Below are 15,616 nucleotides of genomic sequence, written 5' to 3'. Positions count from 1 at the left end.
CCACCATTCCAGAGGACAGCTTCCATGCTGATGATGCTCGTTTAAAAAAATAAAAACAAAAGCGTCAATTAAATTTGTGACTGTACTCTTTGGGGCGAGAATTGTATGTCTCCTGCTGTTTTACCCACCTTCTGCATAAATTTCATGTTTTAGCAGTCAGATGATGACCCAGCACATGTTGTTCGTTTTAAGAACACTTTTGCTGCAGATTTGACAAAACGCAAAGAAAGTGCCTCTGTGAGATTTCTAAAAATAGCTACAGCACTTGACCCAAGGTTTAAGAATCTGAAGTGCCTTCCAAAATCTGAGAAAGAAGAGGTGTGGAGCATGCTTTCAGAAGTCTTAAAAGAGCAACGCTCCAATGCTGAAACTACAAAACCCAAACCACCAAAAAAGAAAATTAACCTTCTGCTGGTGGCATCTGACCCAGATGATGAAAATTAACATGCATTGGTTCACACTGCTTTGGATTTTTATCGATCAGAACCCGTCATCAGCATGGATGCATGTCCTCTGGAATGGTAGTTGAAGCATGAAGGGACGTATGAATCTTTAGCGCATCTGGCACGTAAATATCTTGCAACGCCAGCTACAACAGTGCCATGTGAACGCGTGTTCTCACTTTCAGGTGACATTGTACACAAGAAGCAGGCAGCATTATCTCCTGCAAATTGTAACCAACCTTGTTTGTCTGAGTGATTGGCTGACCAAGAAGTAGGACTGTGTGGGCTTGTAGGCTCTAAAGTTTTACATTGTTTTATCTTTGAATGCAGTTTTTTTGTACACAATTCTACATTTGTAAATTCAATTTTCATGATAAAGAGATTGCGCTACAGTACTTGTATGAAGTGAATTGAAAAATAATTTTTTTTGTTTTTTACAGAGCAAATATTTGTAATCAAATATAAAGTGAACACTGTACACTTTCTATTCTGTTGTGATTGAAATTAATATATTTGAAAATGTAGTAAACATCCAAAAATATTGAAAATAAATGATATTCTATTGTTTAACAGTGCGATTAATCGTGATTAATTTTTTAAATTGCTTGACAGCCCTAGTTTTTAGTTTTAGAATTTACATTAAAAACTGTATGTAGGGCCTACCGTATATACTCAATCATAAGCCGGTTCATTTATAAGCCGACCCCTCCCCCCCCCGATGTTTAAGTAAAAATGGAAAAAAATGTATAACCCGTTCATAAGCTGACCCTATAATTCAAGGGTCAGCAAACTTTGGCTCCCAGGCCACCAGGATAAGCCGCTGGTGGGCCGAGATGGTTTGTTTACCTCGAGCGTCCACAGGCACGGAGGTAAACCTAAGTAAACAACGTGTCCCAGTGCACCAGCTGCTTACCCTGACGGCCGGGACAGCAGCTGGTGGGGAAACTTTTTTGAGGGGAGAAGCTGGGAGTCAGGGGAGTAACCCCTGTGACCACCCCACCCCCTATGTCTTCACCCTAGCCTGGGATCCCCACATTCTCCCCATCCCATCCCTTCCCACCTTCTCTGGGGAGGGCCAGGGGAGGATGTCACTGGCCTGGCTGGAGCTGCTCGGGCAGGCTGGGCAGTGCGGCCGCAGCATGTTCCAGCGGTCTGGGCCGGGCGACACAGCTGCAGGATGCTCCAGCGGGCTGGGCAGCATGGCTGCAGCCTGCTCTGGGGGGTGGGGCCAAGCAGCACAGCTGCAGCCTGCCAGCCCCGAAGCTGCAGCGGCTTCAGAGGCTCGGGGGAGAGCAGAGTGGCCAGAAGTGGAGAGACTCTGGCCCCGCCTCTTCCCTTCTGGCTGTGCTGCCTCTCCTGGCACGCTCTGTTGGGGGGGGGGGGGGAAGGCTGTGTCCCACCTCTCCCTCTCTATACCCATTCTTAAGCCGACCCCCCTCTATGGTGCTTCCCTTTTTTACTAAAACAATTCGGCTTATGAACGAGTATATACGGTAGTTATTATTTTATGGCTGATGAACACCTCGTGTCCCTCTCCCTGCTAGTTTCTTGTGCCTTTTAAACACACAGAGTAAAAGTTACTGTCTTTATCTCTGCTTGGTTGGGGAAGGGGTCTAATTACCACCATAAGTTAACACAAAGGCTTCCTCCATATCAGTAAGGTCCGGAAGTGGATGTAAATTTTATTCTCCTTTACTTGCTGTGTGACCCTTGTGGAATATTGTTGTATTTCTCTAATACTCTCTCATGTGGATTTACTGCATCCCCATGAAATGTCATGTGTGTATAGTTGAAAACAGACTATCAAATCTGTTAATCTTAACTTTATGGATACCTTGACTTGTGCAGATAAGGATACGGTCTGGGAGCACACTTTCAACACACTTCTATTCTGCGCTTGAGAAATTGCCAAGTCTGTTAATTGCTTGTTATTTCCTCTCCCCAGGGACATGTTATGGGGATCGTGTATTTCGGTGCTAGCTCTCGTGCCACGAGTGTTTAGGTTGATGCTGCAGAGTCTTCAAGTGAGCAGGGCCTGTCGGGAAGAACTGCCTGTCATTGGACAGTTGTTGCGTTTGCTAATGCAGCATGGACAGCTCAGGAGTCACATGGTGACAAGTGAACTTCTTGTGCAACAGATTGTCAAGGATATTATGGTATGAAACTATTTTTTTTCCAGAAGACTTTAAGAATATCTTATTCTAGCAGTGAGAATAAACCTCAACAACCCTAAGTTGCACACAACACTCATTCAAATCACATACAAAAAAAGGCGCCCAGAATGTGGCTCATGGAGTCCAAATCGTGGTCCATAGCTGCCTTCTGTATGCCTTGACAGGGCAGCCCACCGAATAGGGGGGCTACCTGTGTGAACATGTGCTACTTATCAGTGATGATCCTCACTGGCTGCTGTGTCATGAGGCATTCTCTGGGAATGCCAAAAGCGTGCAGTGTGCCACTGTCAGTCAGTGTCAGGAAGGCCATTCCATTGCTGCTGTGCAGATTTCTCTGCTTAGGCTCTCACTGACAAGGAAGACCAACCTCTAAACTTGTAGCCATGGGGAACAGTAGCCTAGTCAAGGGGCCCTGGACACCAGAATCTATTCAATGGCAAAATGCATCTGAGTTTGGTTATTTTTGTTACAGTCAACAACTTGATGTAGAAGGGACTTCAGTGAGGGAGACAAACTAGGGTCAATCCATGAGTTTACACTAAAACAGTAAAACATTTGTGAAAAATGAGGAACCTGATAGTTTGTCACTGAGTTATAGAACAGCATCAAATTGGAACAAACTTTCCTAAAATATGTACAGTCACACTTCACTACCTGGGTGGGGAGAAAGAACAGAGACCCAGCATGAATCGGTGAGACCTAATCTTGAAAGAAGGGCAGTTCATGTGGTGTCAGGCTTCCTGCTGTCTAATTGGGGAACATTGTGTAACCCCAAAACATGACTGTTATAACAGGTGCAGCACTTACTGCTTCTGTTTGCTGAGTGGGCTGCAGCCAGGATTTCTCAGCAGTGTTACTGTACTTGTTTTGGGACTGTCGATCTGAAAAGCAGGTGTCTCAAATAGGTTACTTGTTTTGATGGAGTGGGTTAGGATGTCCTTTAGCTTTAAAGCAGGAGGGCAAATGTGGCTTTTTTAGACTTCACTAGGTGGTTCCTTGAAAAGCCACAGCCTGTGCATTCCCCCAGGCCTATCATGTCCACAGGAGCCAGTAAGGCTATAGCTGCACTTAGGGTGGTGTGGAGAGTACAGGTACTACATGTGTAGCTAAACACCACAGTGAATGGCAGGTTGTGTACTTGTCACTGCAGCGTGTAGCTACACCCAGCAGTGAAAGGCTCCAGGAGCAGAAAAGGCTCTAACAGCTCCAGGAAGCTGTCGGAGCCTTTGCCCACTGCTTCCCCACTGCTAGACCCTTCCCTGAGATATGGGAGAGGCTGCTTGGGCATGTACTGAGCCAAGTAGCACTCTGCTCTACTCACCTGTACCATGTCTCACCATCCACACTGCTACGTATACCTATGTTAGGTACTTTACACACCACCCTAAGTGTAGATGTGCCCTGAAAGAGCCTCTGCCATATTCTATGAAGAGAAGATGACAGGCTGGGCTTCTGGTGTTAAACACCATGGTATTTAAACCTGCTCGGCCAGTGGCTGTGGTGTTACACTCCCTGTTGGCATAACTAGCATGCTGGAGTGTTGTCTACCCTAGAACTCTCAGTGGTTCATCTAGTAGTGGCCCTGGTGAGAATGTTTTTATAAAACTCCTTACTGTAGACATGGCCAGTGATTCTTCCTGCTGTAGTAGAGCCTCAATCATTTCCACTAATGATTTGGAAATGCATTGTAAATTGCAGAATTGGAACTAAGCAAACAAACATGATTAAAATAGCATAGAGACTGCATCACGGTACACTCTGAAATAGCAAGTGAACCACACTTAGCAGATAAAGTCACACACCCTTCATAGTATCATATAAATGATCTGTAGCTGATTTTGTAAAAAGTAATGAAGTCTTAATATGATCATTTCACTAGAGCACTGTCTCTCTGCTAATATTTCTTGAACTCCAAATGATGGCTTCTCTTTTTCTCAATAATTACATGGTGTGTAAGTGAACAAGGATCCTCTGTATTTGATTTCTTGTTTGCAATAGAATGTCTGGTTAACTGAAAATATCAAGCCAACAACTGAAGCTTCCTGAGTAGTACTGTTAGTTCATTGGGTCACATGTTTCCTTTTTGCCTCCAGACATTGAAGAGTGGTGAAGTCCAAGAGCAATGGCTAACAGACCTCCATTACTGTTTCAACATATATCTTGCCACACATCCACAGGGACCCGGTGCTATTAGCACAGAATATTGAAGAGATGAACATTCTACATCTGCTTTCACAAGTGTTTACTTCCATTTAATTCTGAGAGGAAAATGTTGGGCCAATGTTTGTTACAAAAAATTTTTAAGTGGAACTTTAAATAAATTTTTTTTCCATAAAATCTGTTTGTACTACTTTCTTGCGTCAAGACCAAAGTAATGTAACATTGCAGTGAAAGTAGATTAGGTAAAACTGACTGCAGGAGAGGATATGCTGAGGAAGTGAAAATATTAAATGCTGTCACTGTGATGTGGAGAGCATCTCCTTTGTTTATTGGATTCTTGTATTGACTCCAGTCATTTTCCATTATTTATAACAACATTGAAATGATTTCATTGTGTAATATACAATGCAAAAATACTACTCCATGCTTTTTAAGGTGGAATAACAATATTTTGGATATTTATTGAATATAAAAAATAGAAATGTAGTAAAGAATAAAGTCAAAGTAATAATATTCAACATGCTTAGGACAAAAGTTTAAGAAAAAAAATTATGTAACATGTTCCTTTTTTCTTACATGTCCACCAAAGTGATCCCCTTGTCTGCCTTTCAGTTTCACTTGTGAAGTCAATGGCAAAACTCCAGCTGATGTCAGTGGGAGAAGGCCCCATGGTGTGTGTGTGTCGATATATAGTGACAATTTCACTAACAAAGAAATTTACTTTGTTTTGAGGGGAGAGGCTGAAGTGGTGAAATCCTGGCCCCACTGACTTCTATAGAGCCAGCCTTTCACCCTAGAAACTTAACAATTAACATGGTCCTTTCTTTGAGTCACAATTTCTACCAGTACGTTAGTATCTAACACTGAGCTCAAACACAATGTTCCCCTTTAGTGAAGAATCAGAGCACACAGGTTGCTGTTGAGCAGATGCACTCATTCCTAGTGGAGGCTATACTTTCTGCTCTGTGTAGATTTTCAGATACTTATTACAGGTAATTGCAAAGCTTTTGGTACTCTGAATTTGGGGTAAAATGAGACACAGTGACAAAGATTTTCTAAAATAGTTAACCCTTTAATATAACTGGCTCTGCACATCTAACATGTGATTAGAGCAGTTTGGAAAAAATGATTTCAGTCCCACAGGAAATTCCAATACTTCGGCATTTGCTTTCACCCCAAAAAGTAAAATCAAATTTTTGTGGGATGAAAAGTTCTGAGAAACTTTGACTTGGAAATATCGAAACAAAAGCTTGCATCATTCCATCTGAAAGGTCGTGAACACAAAGGATGGAGAGAAATTGATTAGGATATTCCCGAGGGGGTACGCTATGGTATAATGGGATGGAAATGAACAAATAATTTTAATATATAGCAATACTAGGAATATTCACTTGATAGCGGAGTGTGGAATCATCTCTCGAAAGGGTGGGAGCCATATTAGTTCACCCCCCCCCTTTAAAATTAAGAATAAATATGTGGATTGCATTGACAAACTGGCTGTTTCATAGATCTGGATATTAACTGGGTGATAGGAAGGGAGATAGGGAGCTGAAATTCCCTCTAGATTAGAAGCCCAAATTATTAATCTAAGTGTAGAACTAGCCCTTGTTTTATGCTTTTTACCTAGAGAAAACTACGTACTTATATTATTCTCCCAGGAAGTTTTATTTTAACTTTCATAAATCAAAAGTGCTTTGATAGGGCTGGAGAAGGCTATATAATGAGCAGGTGCAGTATTAAGTTTTTTTCATACCCCATATGTGGCTGAACATAGGGCTGTAATTAACACACTCAAAACATATTTATGGATAATTTTGATAAATTCTGTAAATTGCTAATTCCAGCCTACCTCTCAATTTGATGAAAGTTGAAATTCTGTAATGTCAGCAAATAAATAAATTACTCTTTAATTCTACATTTCATTCATACACGGAATGAGTTCAACTCCCTGGAAGTCTGGTTTGGCATACAGCACTGAGATAATACAATAACGGAAAATACCTTTGTTAGCTTAATATTTTGTATACTTTCTTCAATTACAAGAAAGATTTCATACATCCCTGTAGAACTGGGGAGTAGTCTTTAAGTTGTTTTCAGGTTCCCTATTACTACTACTCAGCTTTGCTTAATGCTCAGGTCTTTTGGTTTTTGACTTTGCAGCAGTGGTTGGTCTCATGTTGTATGAAAACTGCTTCAGTTTTCCTTCATTCTCCAGCAGGTGAACATACTGCAGGTTGCTTACTGTAAAAACAAAAAATGTGGTTAGTTCTATGGGGTAATATTGATTTTTTTTTTTAAAGAAAAGCTGCAGTCGGCTGTGGATCCTAGTGTTCAAATCTGCATAAACTATGACTACTTCATTGTGTAAATGAGGCCATTTAACAGAAATGTCCAAAGTTTCATGAGCTTGCCAGAAACCCCTTCCTGACAACTCAGCCTGAGTCCATGGTTCTGTTTCACTCTATCGCAAGCCGGGGAGGCAGGCACATTCATTACTGCACTTCATGTAAATAGAATTTTCAGAAGTACTTAAGTGACTTAGGCACCTACTTTGCTCTAGCTAATTATTGAAACGTTTACAGGTGACAGGCGTATCACTGGCAACTGAACAGCTGGTTTGTTGAAATTGCCCAGGAACCAGCAAGATATTTTTTTTAATATTGTTTGTGGGAGCTTGACGATTTACAAACCTTTCATTTGAAAACAAAACAAGAACCTCTCACAGTGTGCACATGACCATTTGAGACTTGCTCAGCTTTGAATTACGAGAGCAGAATCCAGCTTGACACCAGCAAAACCTGCTTCTGAAGTAGGGAATTCCAAACTCCTGATAGGTTTTCTATCATAGGTACAAAATATTGTATATCTGACAAACACTGGTGTGGTTTTTTTAACCTAGTTCATGATCCAATGTGTAAATAACTTCCCTGCCACAAGACAGTATAAAGAATAAAAGTGCACAAGATTGTGAGAAAAAGCCAGCCATTTACAATCAGTTCTTTTAAACAAATACTTCCTGGTTGCATTATTTGTCAAACATGGTCTGGGCTGGCAGAGGAACCCTGCTCTCTCTCCCCTTCCCCAGGGGCTAAAATAGGTTTTTCACAACATCCAGCAAGTTCAGTTTTTATCCTTTGCCATGTTCCTCCCCCCTCTCTTCTTGAGCAGTGGCTGTGCTTCCTTCCAGGGCTTGGCTGTTGTACCATACCTGGGGCATAAGCTGCCTCTTATCAATACTATTTTTTTTGTCCCCATCCCAAAATTTTCAGCCTGCGTACGCCAGTGAGGATGTTAAACTAGTTTGGTGCCAGTCCCCAGTTGGCAGATTTGTCACCGTACACTTTTTCACAAGGCACAAGAATGTTTGTTAGTGCCAATATTCTTCTCCTTCCCAGCTGTACCCGTCTCAGAGCGATGAATCAAACGTGAGTCCATTTTGACCTACGCTAGACAACTACGTCAAAAATACTGTTTCTGGCATTAGCCACTGACAGCTCTGAACTTTTCCAACAAACTTAATGTCATGCACGAAGGGCGTCAGATGGAAAACACGTTATTGTCTTCAAGTCGGGGCTAAAGTTCCCTAAGCTCCTATTAGGTGAATGAAAGTAGGTACTGTTCTACAGGCCCTGGGCAAAGGTCCTATCACTATCCTACTTATCACCAAGTTATGAAAGGTAAAGTCAACGCAAAGCTGCAAAAGAAAGCCTTTCTAGTGCATAAGAGACAAGAGCAGAGAGATTTGTTGCCCCTAAAACCAAAACTAAGCAAAACACTATTTAAGTTTTAAAATCTATCTTCAGCTGTTCCACGACTCAGTATGCAAAGGTGGCAGATTAAACACTTGTCTGGTAGCTTTCTAGGCTATATTGAGACTGACTAGAGGTTCTCTTAAATAGTGGAAGAAAGAGCATGTTTGTCTCTTGTGACAGAAATGTATCTACCGTTATAATGTAACTCCAAGGGCAGTGCTGCTTTAAGACTTCCCTGGGACTTGATCTAAATGAGTCGGAGAGCACCAAGAAAAGAGCCTAGGAACATTTTTAGTTTTCTTTCATTATTGTCCTAACACCAAATATTTTAAACCAAGGAGCCAGCTTGTTAACTATGCATGGTCTGGTTTTTGAGCCACAGCTGGTATGACTAGAGAGGACCACTCTGGCCATTCAAACTGACCCTCCAATTTTGCAAAACTAGTGATTGCATCACCCCTGCTACCATTGGTCTAAGCAGTTGCTGAATAACTGCAGACTAGTGCTTTAACACCTGTCCTCTTAGTCTGGTCCACTGTTCGCTGATTGAGCTTGTTGAGAATTTGTTCCCAAATTCTATTCACATCTTGTTCCTCCTCAGCCATTGCTCCCTGTCCTGCCATCTCTTAAGAAATTCCTTGCTTTCGCGATCTTGAAGCTAATTACAAACTGTGTCAGCATCTCCCTCTTTTCTGGTAAATAGGCTAGCTCCCTTTTCTCTGGCCTCATGTCTTACCTTCCACTCATGATGGCATTTAGCTCTAATTCATCTAAATCCTTGCTCAACCCTGGAAACCAGACCTGCACACAGCTTTTCACGCCGAGAACAGAGATAAGACTTCATTAGCGACACCCAGAAATGTCGGCCTGGCTTTTGGTAGCAATGAGACCTACAACTGTAACTCTTACCTAATCACACCTGGCTTTTATGTGGTGCTTTACAAAGGAGGTCAATGTCATTGTCCCCATTTTACAATGGGTAAACTGAGGCACACAGTTGAAGTCCAAAGTCACTCAGAAGGCCTGTGGCAGAGCCAGGAATAGAACAGAGGTCCCTTGATCTTAGTTCAATTCATGTGGCCAATGTGCCCACATCCAATGGGCAGTTCTAGCGGGAAGGCCAAGGACTGAATGAACAGGAACAGGAATTAACCTCTCCCATAGAAGTCGGCCTAGCGCTGAGTAAAGTACTGCAGAGAACAACCCTATGCTGCCAGGGGCCTGGCCTAATCTAGCATTAAAACAGACAATAGTGTGCATAGCAGCTGGTGCACACCTGCCACCATAGCCATCAACTGCCCAGCTTGGGTTCGTGTATTGCTACTGGAGCATAATTTTCAGTTTCATTTAAACAAATTGTTGAAACACTGTTTTTCAGGAGTCTTGGTAACTCCTGAAATTAGGAAAATAGTGTTACAGAGAGAAAAGATGCCAATCCCCTTTGCCCTGCTGAGGATATGAGAAAATGTCAGGGTATAATTCTTCCTTTAATGAGCAGGGTCCCTTAACACTCTTGTTGTTCTCCCTGAGTCCCGGATGCCTTTCAGCAGCAGATCTGGGCTAATGGCTACTTATGAGAACTAAACTGGAAAGGCTGAATAGCGCCCAGTATAGTGTTTGTAGTGGAAAGTGGTGAGAGGGCACTAGCCCTTTCCCCGTGTACCAGGATGCCCATTAGAAAGGGACTGGGCCTGGCTCCTTTCCCCTCCATCCCTCACCCTGCCGGGCTGTAGGTAGCAAGGCTACTCCCAAATGCAGAAGGCTGACGTGAAAGGGGTTTAAGGAAGATTAACAGTTAGACTCCGCAGAGTGATTCTAAGAGGGGCATTGTGGGCTCTGATCCCCAGATCAAACCAGTTTCATCTACCTAAACGGTAAGTGACTTGGGGCAGCCACCGTCTAGCACCTACCAGAGAGGAAGGAGATTAAATTTGTACATAGCACTTTTCAGCATAGAGCAGTGGTGGGAAAGGCAGAGTGTGTGGTTGGCATGGCATCTTGGGGAGCAGGAATGGAAACTGGGCCACAGTAATTAAAAATGAAGAGTAAAGATAGAAATCCACCCCCCCACCTCCCAATCTATCAATTACTCCCAAACACCGTCGGGAAACTTCGTCTAAACGTAACATGTGTGTGTGCAGTGTATGGCATCTAGCTGTTAAGGGCTGGTGTACAAATGTGGCATACTTGAAAAGGGACAAGCGGCCAGCATCCCCAGCGAGGGTGTGGAGTAATCAGTTCTTGGTAACACCGGCTGTGCTGTGCGGCAAGGAGGCTGAAGGCAGAGGGCTGCCTTGTAGCGTGCCAGAGGAATTCACCAATAACCTACTTGCTACTAGAGTGGGACTCAGTAGTAGAAAGAAAGAAAAAAGAATCAGGAAGAAGAAAAATCCTTTCACCTTCATCACCTGTGCAACTGTCTCTCCCTGTCCCCACCCCACTAACACTGCCCCTCAACTCTATAACATCACAGCGACAGGGATTTTAAAAAAGTTCTTCTGCAGGAAGGTACCAGCCTAGCGTCACTGGGAGTTGGTTCACAGATATGACATCATAAAAAAGGTCTAACCAGCAAGCCAGTGTGTGTCTGGGCAGTATGGTCAAATGTGGATATCTGTGTCCACGAGCACATGTATGCAATTGTACTTGTCTAATTTTTGTTCACAGATTCCCAATGTGTAGAAATGGGGTATCTGTGCTGCTACATGGCCACCAGATACTGTGCTGATAAATTAAGGGTGCACAAATGTGTATACACATGCACACAGGTGAGTTTAAACATCTCTCTTCCCCTTAACCCTAACCCTAACCCTAACCCTAAACTGCCATCATGTAATAGGGTTTTTCCTACACAAATTTCTTTGTACATATCTTGTTAAACAAACAAGTTAATATCAAAGAAAAAATTTAAAAATAATACTCGGAAGTCCAAAAGTAGTGACAGAACACAGAACCCCCGCTCTCAGGGTGCTAGCTGTCTAGGCACAATATCTTAGACCGGATGTTCACTTGGTTACTTCATTTTTTGGTTTTATTATTATTACTATAGTTTTGTTTCCCTCATTTTCCTTTCATATTCAAGCCATCTAAAACTAACTATAACGTTTTACATTCCAGAAATGCTTCCAAAGCTTCACTAAGGCCGTACCCTTACCTGAGATCACGTGCACATCAGAAAGCTTATGCTTTGAAGGTCTTGCTGGATGGCAAACTTTTCCTTCTTGAGAGCGCCCTTTAAAAAACAAACGTGCACATTTTTACAAATTCACACCCAGCTGTGGTTATGTACAGTTATAGACCATTTCACTGGGAACTGCAGCACTCTCAATTTTAAACACAAAGACTTACATTAAAATAATCTTATCATAAAGTCTCATAACACATTTATGATGGAAAATTAATCACACTGTTAATAATAGAATACCATTCATTTAAATATTTTTGGATTTTTTCTACATGTTCAAATATATTTATTTCAATTACAACACAATACAAAGTGTACAGTGCTCACTTTATATTTATTTTTATTACAAATATTTGCACTGTAAAAAACACAAGAAATAGTATTTTTCAATTCACCTAAGTATCATGAAAGTTGAACTTTACAAATGGAGAATTATGTACAGAAAAATAACTGCATTCAAAAATAAAACAATGTAAAACTTTAGAGCCTACAAGTCCAGTCAGTCCTAGTGCTTGTTCGGCCAATTGCTCAAACAAGTTTGTTTACATTTGCAGGAGATAATGCTGCCTACTTCTTATTCACAATGTCACCTGAAAGTGAGAACAGATGTTAATATGGTACTGTTGTAGCTGGCATCACAAGATATTTATGTGCCAGATGCGCTAGAGATTCACATGTCCCTTCATGCTTCAACCACCATTCCAGAGGACATGCATCCATGCTGATGACGGGTTCTGCTCAATAAAAATCCAAAGTAATGTGGATTCCAATGCATGTTCATTTTCATCATCTGAATCAGATGCCACCAGCAAAGGTTGATTTTCTTTTTTGGTGATTTGGGTTCTGTAGCTTCCGCATCAGAGTGTTGCTCTTTTAAGACTTCTGAAAGCACGTGCCACACCTCGTCCCTCTCAGATTTTGGAAGGCACTTCAGATTCTTAAACCTTGGGTCAAGTGCTGTAGCTATCTTTAGAAATCTCACATTGGTGCTTTCTTTGCATTATGTCAAATCTTTGGTGACATTCTAAATAAGAAGCAGGCAGCATTATCTCCTGTAAATGTAAACAAACTTGTTTGTCTTAGCAATTGGCTGAATGAGAAGTAGGACTGAGTGGACTTGTAGGCTCTAAAGATTTACAGTTTTGTTTTTGAGTGCAGTTATGTAACCAAAAAAATCTACATTTGTAAGTTTCACTTTCACGATAAAGAGATTGTGCTACAGTACTTGTATGAGGTGGTGAATTGAAAAATACTGTTTCTTTGGTTTATCTTTTTGACAGTGAAAATAGTTGTAATCAAAAATAATAATATAGCGTAAGCAGTGTACACTTTGTATTCTGTGTTGTAATTGAAATCAAGATATTTGAAAATGTAAAATAACATCCAAAAATATTTAATAAATTTGAATTGGTATTCTATTGTTTAACAGTGCTATTAAAACTGTGATTAATCGCAATTAACTAAAAAAAATAGTGATTAAAAAAATTAATCACATGAGTTAACTGCTATTAATCAACAGCTCCAAAAATTGTTAATATGATCCATAATAGAATTTCAAGTAACTTTTGGGTAAATTTTGTAGTTTCAACACAAAACATGGTTAAATAAGTATATTTTCTTTTTAAGTTTTCCATAGTGTTTGGTTGAATAATTACCAGAGTAAACCTGTGTCCAACTCAGCATATCTAACACTGAGTATGTGTACTTTAAAAATGAGCAGATAAACAATATCACCCCCTGATCACCACATTCAAACCAAATTCACCCCAGATTCAGGTCTGGTGAAATAGAAATATGGGGAGCTGTCTGTCTGTCTGAGGGACACCTGTCCTGGAGTAATGATGTGCAGTAACCCATATACTGTTTTAAGGTTAAGAAAATCAGGTTTAGAAATGATTTGCTTCTAAATGTATCCAAACTCCCCCCCATCCCCCCGGATTTATCTGTGTGTTTAAAAAAAAAAAAAGGATTTCTAACTCTGGTGCTGCAAATCCCTTAGTAATTTGGGAAGTATTAAAGCTATAACAGATTCCAATATCTAGGAATATTGTTAGTTATGAAAGCATCAGCAACAGAACACTTAAATTCTGAAACTTTAAATTGCCACAACAACAGAATTACCGTATATCTGCTTAAGGATGGATTGCTTGCTTGTTTTTATGGCTGAGTTGCTTTTATTTATAGATTTTAGGTTTTTACATGAAGACACTGATTTCAGAGGGCCATGGTTCAGCTGTTTCTTCCAAGCGACCTGGATGAAAAAGGCAGCTGTCTCTTGTCTCCATTTGTCTTCATCTTCTTTGCATTGCCGCTCAGCACCAAAAAGCTGGACCAATTTCTGTCTAAGCTGGTAACTGGAGAGAAGAGAACACCACTTGTTTTAGATGACCTGTTTTAACTTCAGTGTTTTACATGCATCAGTTCACATGGTGGATTACATGAGTAACTGGGAAAACAAAATTCCCACTGATCTGACAACTCACTTGGATGAGGAATGTTTGCTTAGAAGTATAAGACTTCAAACGATCTGCAGCCAAAATAATAATAATAAATGTACCAAAAAAATCACCAAAAGTGAGGACAGTATGAAGAACAAACAACTACATAAGTGTGGTGTAATCTATCAATAATACTACCTCTCTTTTCATTGCATTCACAACTGAATGTAGTGGCATAAACTTTTCTGGTGCATTCTCGTGTATATTTGCAAATTATTGACACAATATAGGGGAAGATACTGGCTGAGTCTATTTCCTCTTTCTACACAGAACCTGAGAGGCTCTAGGGCCTGATTCTTCACTGCCTTGCGGCTTTTGCCATCATTTATACCTGAGCAACATGGATGTAAAATGCTACCAAACCAGAATAACAGTATTATGCACCCAGAGTTCTTCCTGCTGAAGGACTCTCAGTCCCTTCTCTGGTTTCTCCAATCTCTTAGTTCTCCCTAAATGTTTCACTCCATCTTTGCTCCCTCTTTCTTCCAGTCTCTCTCCTAGCCTTACCACTGCAGCTGTGATGTGTCACTGACGGTTCACAAACATCCCTTCATTTCCTCAGGACGAGGTCTGAGTCCCTCCCCTTCATTTGGTTAATAAACCCTTGCACAGAAGAGCTACATTTTTCCTTGCCTCAAATGTTAGTAGTCTGCGCTGTACTGGCATTTCATACCAGAGAATAAACTGACTGGCCAATAATCCTCTAAATCTTTCCCCCACGTTAACAGTAACTTACTAATTATGACAGTATTTGACACTGGTGTTTGGCTGCTTTTCTGAAGTGAGTCAGTGAAATCAGTCTAGTTTCCACATTCCCATGAATCGCTATCACACCTGTTGCTGTTTGAGATCCATGCTGGAAGCCTCCACAGTGAAGACAAGGAAGGAACGGATGCGCATGGACACAAATCCCCTCTCACCTGGGCAGTAATGACAGCCTTGCAATGCTGCTCTTTGAAATTTGGTTTCTAGCACTTTTTACAATAAGCTCAAAAGTAAAATAAACTAATACACAGAACCAGAAGCAAAATCATTACCGGAATTTGTTATAAGCCATCGGACCAGAAGGAGCATAAGACAGTGGACTGGATGGCTCAAGTGATTGTTAATGAGATCTAGAGGCTTTTACCGCTACAATAGGTTGTCTATTCAAGTCCAGGTGACCAAAAGTTACCAGCTGATGTGCTTTTTCTGTGGCCTGTGTGAAATGAGCTGGTGATCTCAGATATGCCTATCACAAAAACCACTACCATCCCTACCCATGACTGCAGTTGCAGCAGAGGCACAAAGGACTGCATATGCATGAAATCTGAAGTACCCTCTCGTCCTCTGTGAGGTTGCCTGCCCATGTCAGATTGGTTTTGCAAATAGACACCACAAGTTTCCAGGGATGTTATTCTGACAC

The 15,616-nt window shown here is 41.2% G+C and overlaps 2 protein-coding genes across 14 annotated transcripts in view; one reads left to right on the top strand and one right to left on the bottom strand.

The window, feature by feature from the left end:
• The window catches only part of TEX10 (testis expressed 10), a 120,263-nt gene extending 115,309 nt beyond the window's left edge, over positions 1–4,954 (top strand). For all 7 annotated transcript variants that reach the window (XM_039525069.1, XM_039525071.1, XM_039525075.1 and 4 more), the window contains exons 14-15: positions 2,389–2,599; positions 4,711–4,954. In XM_039525069.1, coding sequence (XP_039381003.1) covers positions 2,389–2,599; positions 4,711–4,824 — 325 coding nt within the window. In that variant the 3' untranslated portion in view covers positions 4,825–4,954. The remainder of the gene's footprint in view (positions 1–2,388; positions 2,600–4,710) is intronic.
• A 69-nt stretch (positions 4,955–5,023) lies between these two features.
• The window catches only part of INVS (inversin), a 241,438-nt gene continuing 230,845 nt past the window's right edge, over positions 5,024–15,616 (bottom strand). For all 7 annotated transcript variants that reach the window (XM_039525062.1, XM_039525067.1, XM_039525060.1 and 4 more), the window contains 3 exons: positions 13,835–14,067; positions 11,684–11,761; positions 5,024–7,018 (listed from right to left, as the gene is read on the bottom strand). In XM_039525062.1, coding sequence (XP_039380996.1) covers positions 6,903–7,018; positions 11,684–11,761; positions 13,835–14,067 — 427 coding nt within the window. In that variant the 3' untranslated portion in view covers positions 5,024–6,902. The remainder of the gene's footprint in view (positions 7,019–11,683; positions 11,762–13,834; positions 14,068–15,616) is intronic.

Source organism: Mauremys reevesii, linkage group 2, assembly GCF_016161935.1.
Source record: "Mauremys reevesii isolate NIE-2019 linkage group 2, ASM1616193v1, whole genome shotgun sequence".
NCBI lineage: Eukaryota > Metazoa > Chordata > Testudines > Geoemydidae > Mauremys > Mauremys reevesii.
This window is presented reverse-complemented; position numbering and strand designations above follow the sequence as displayed.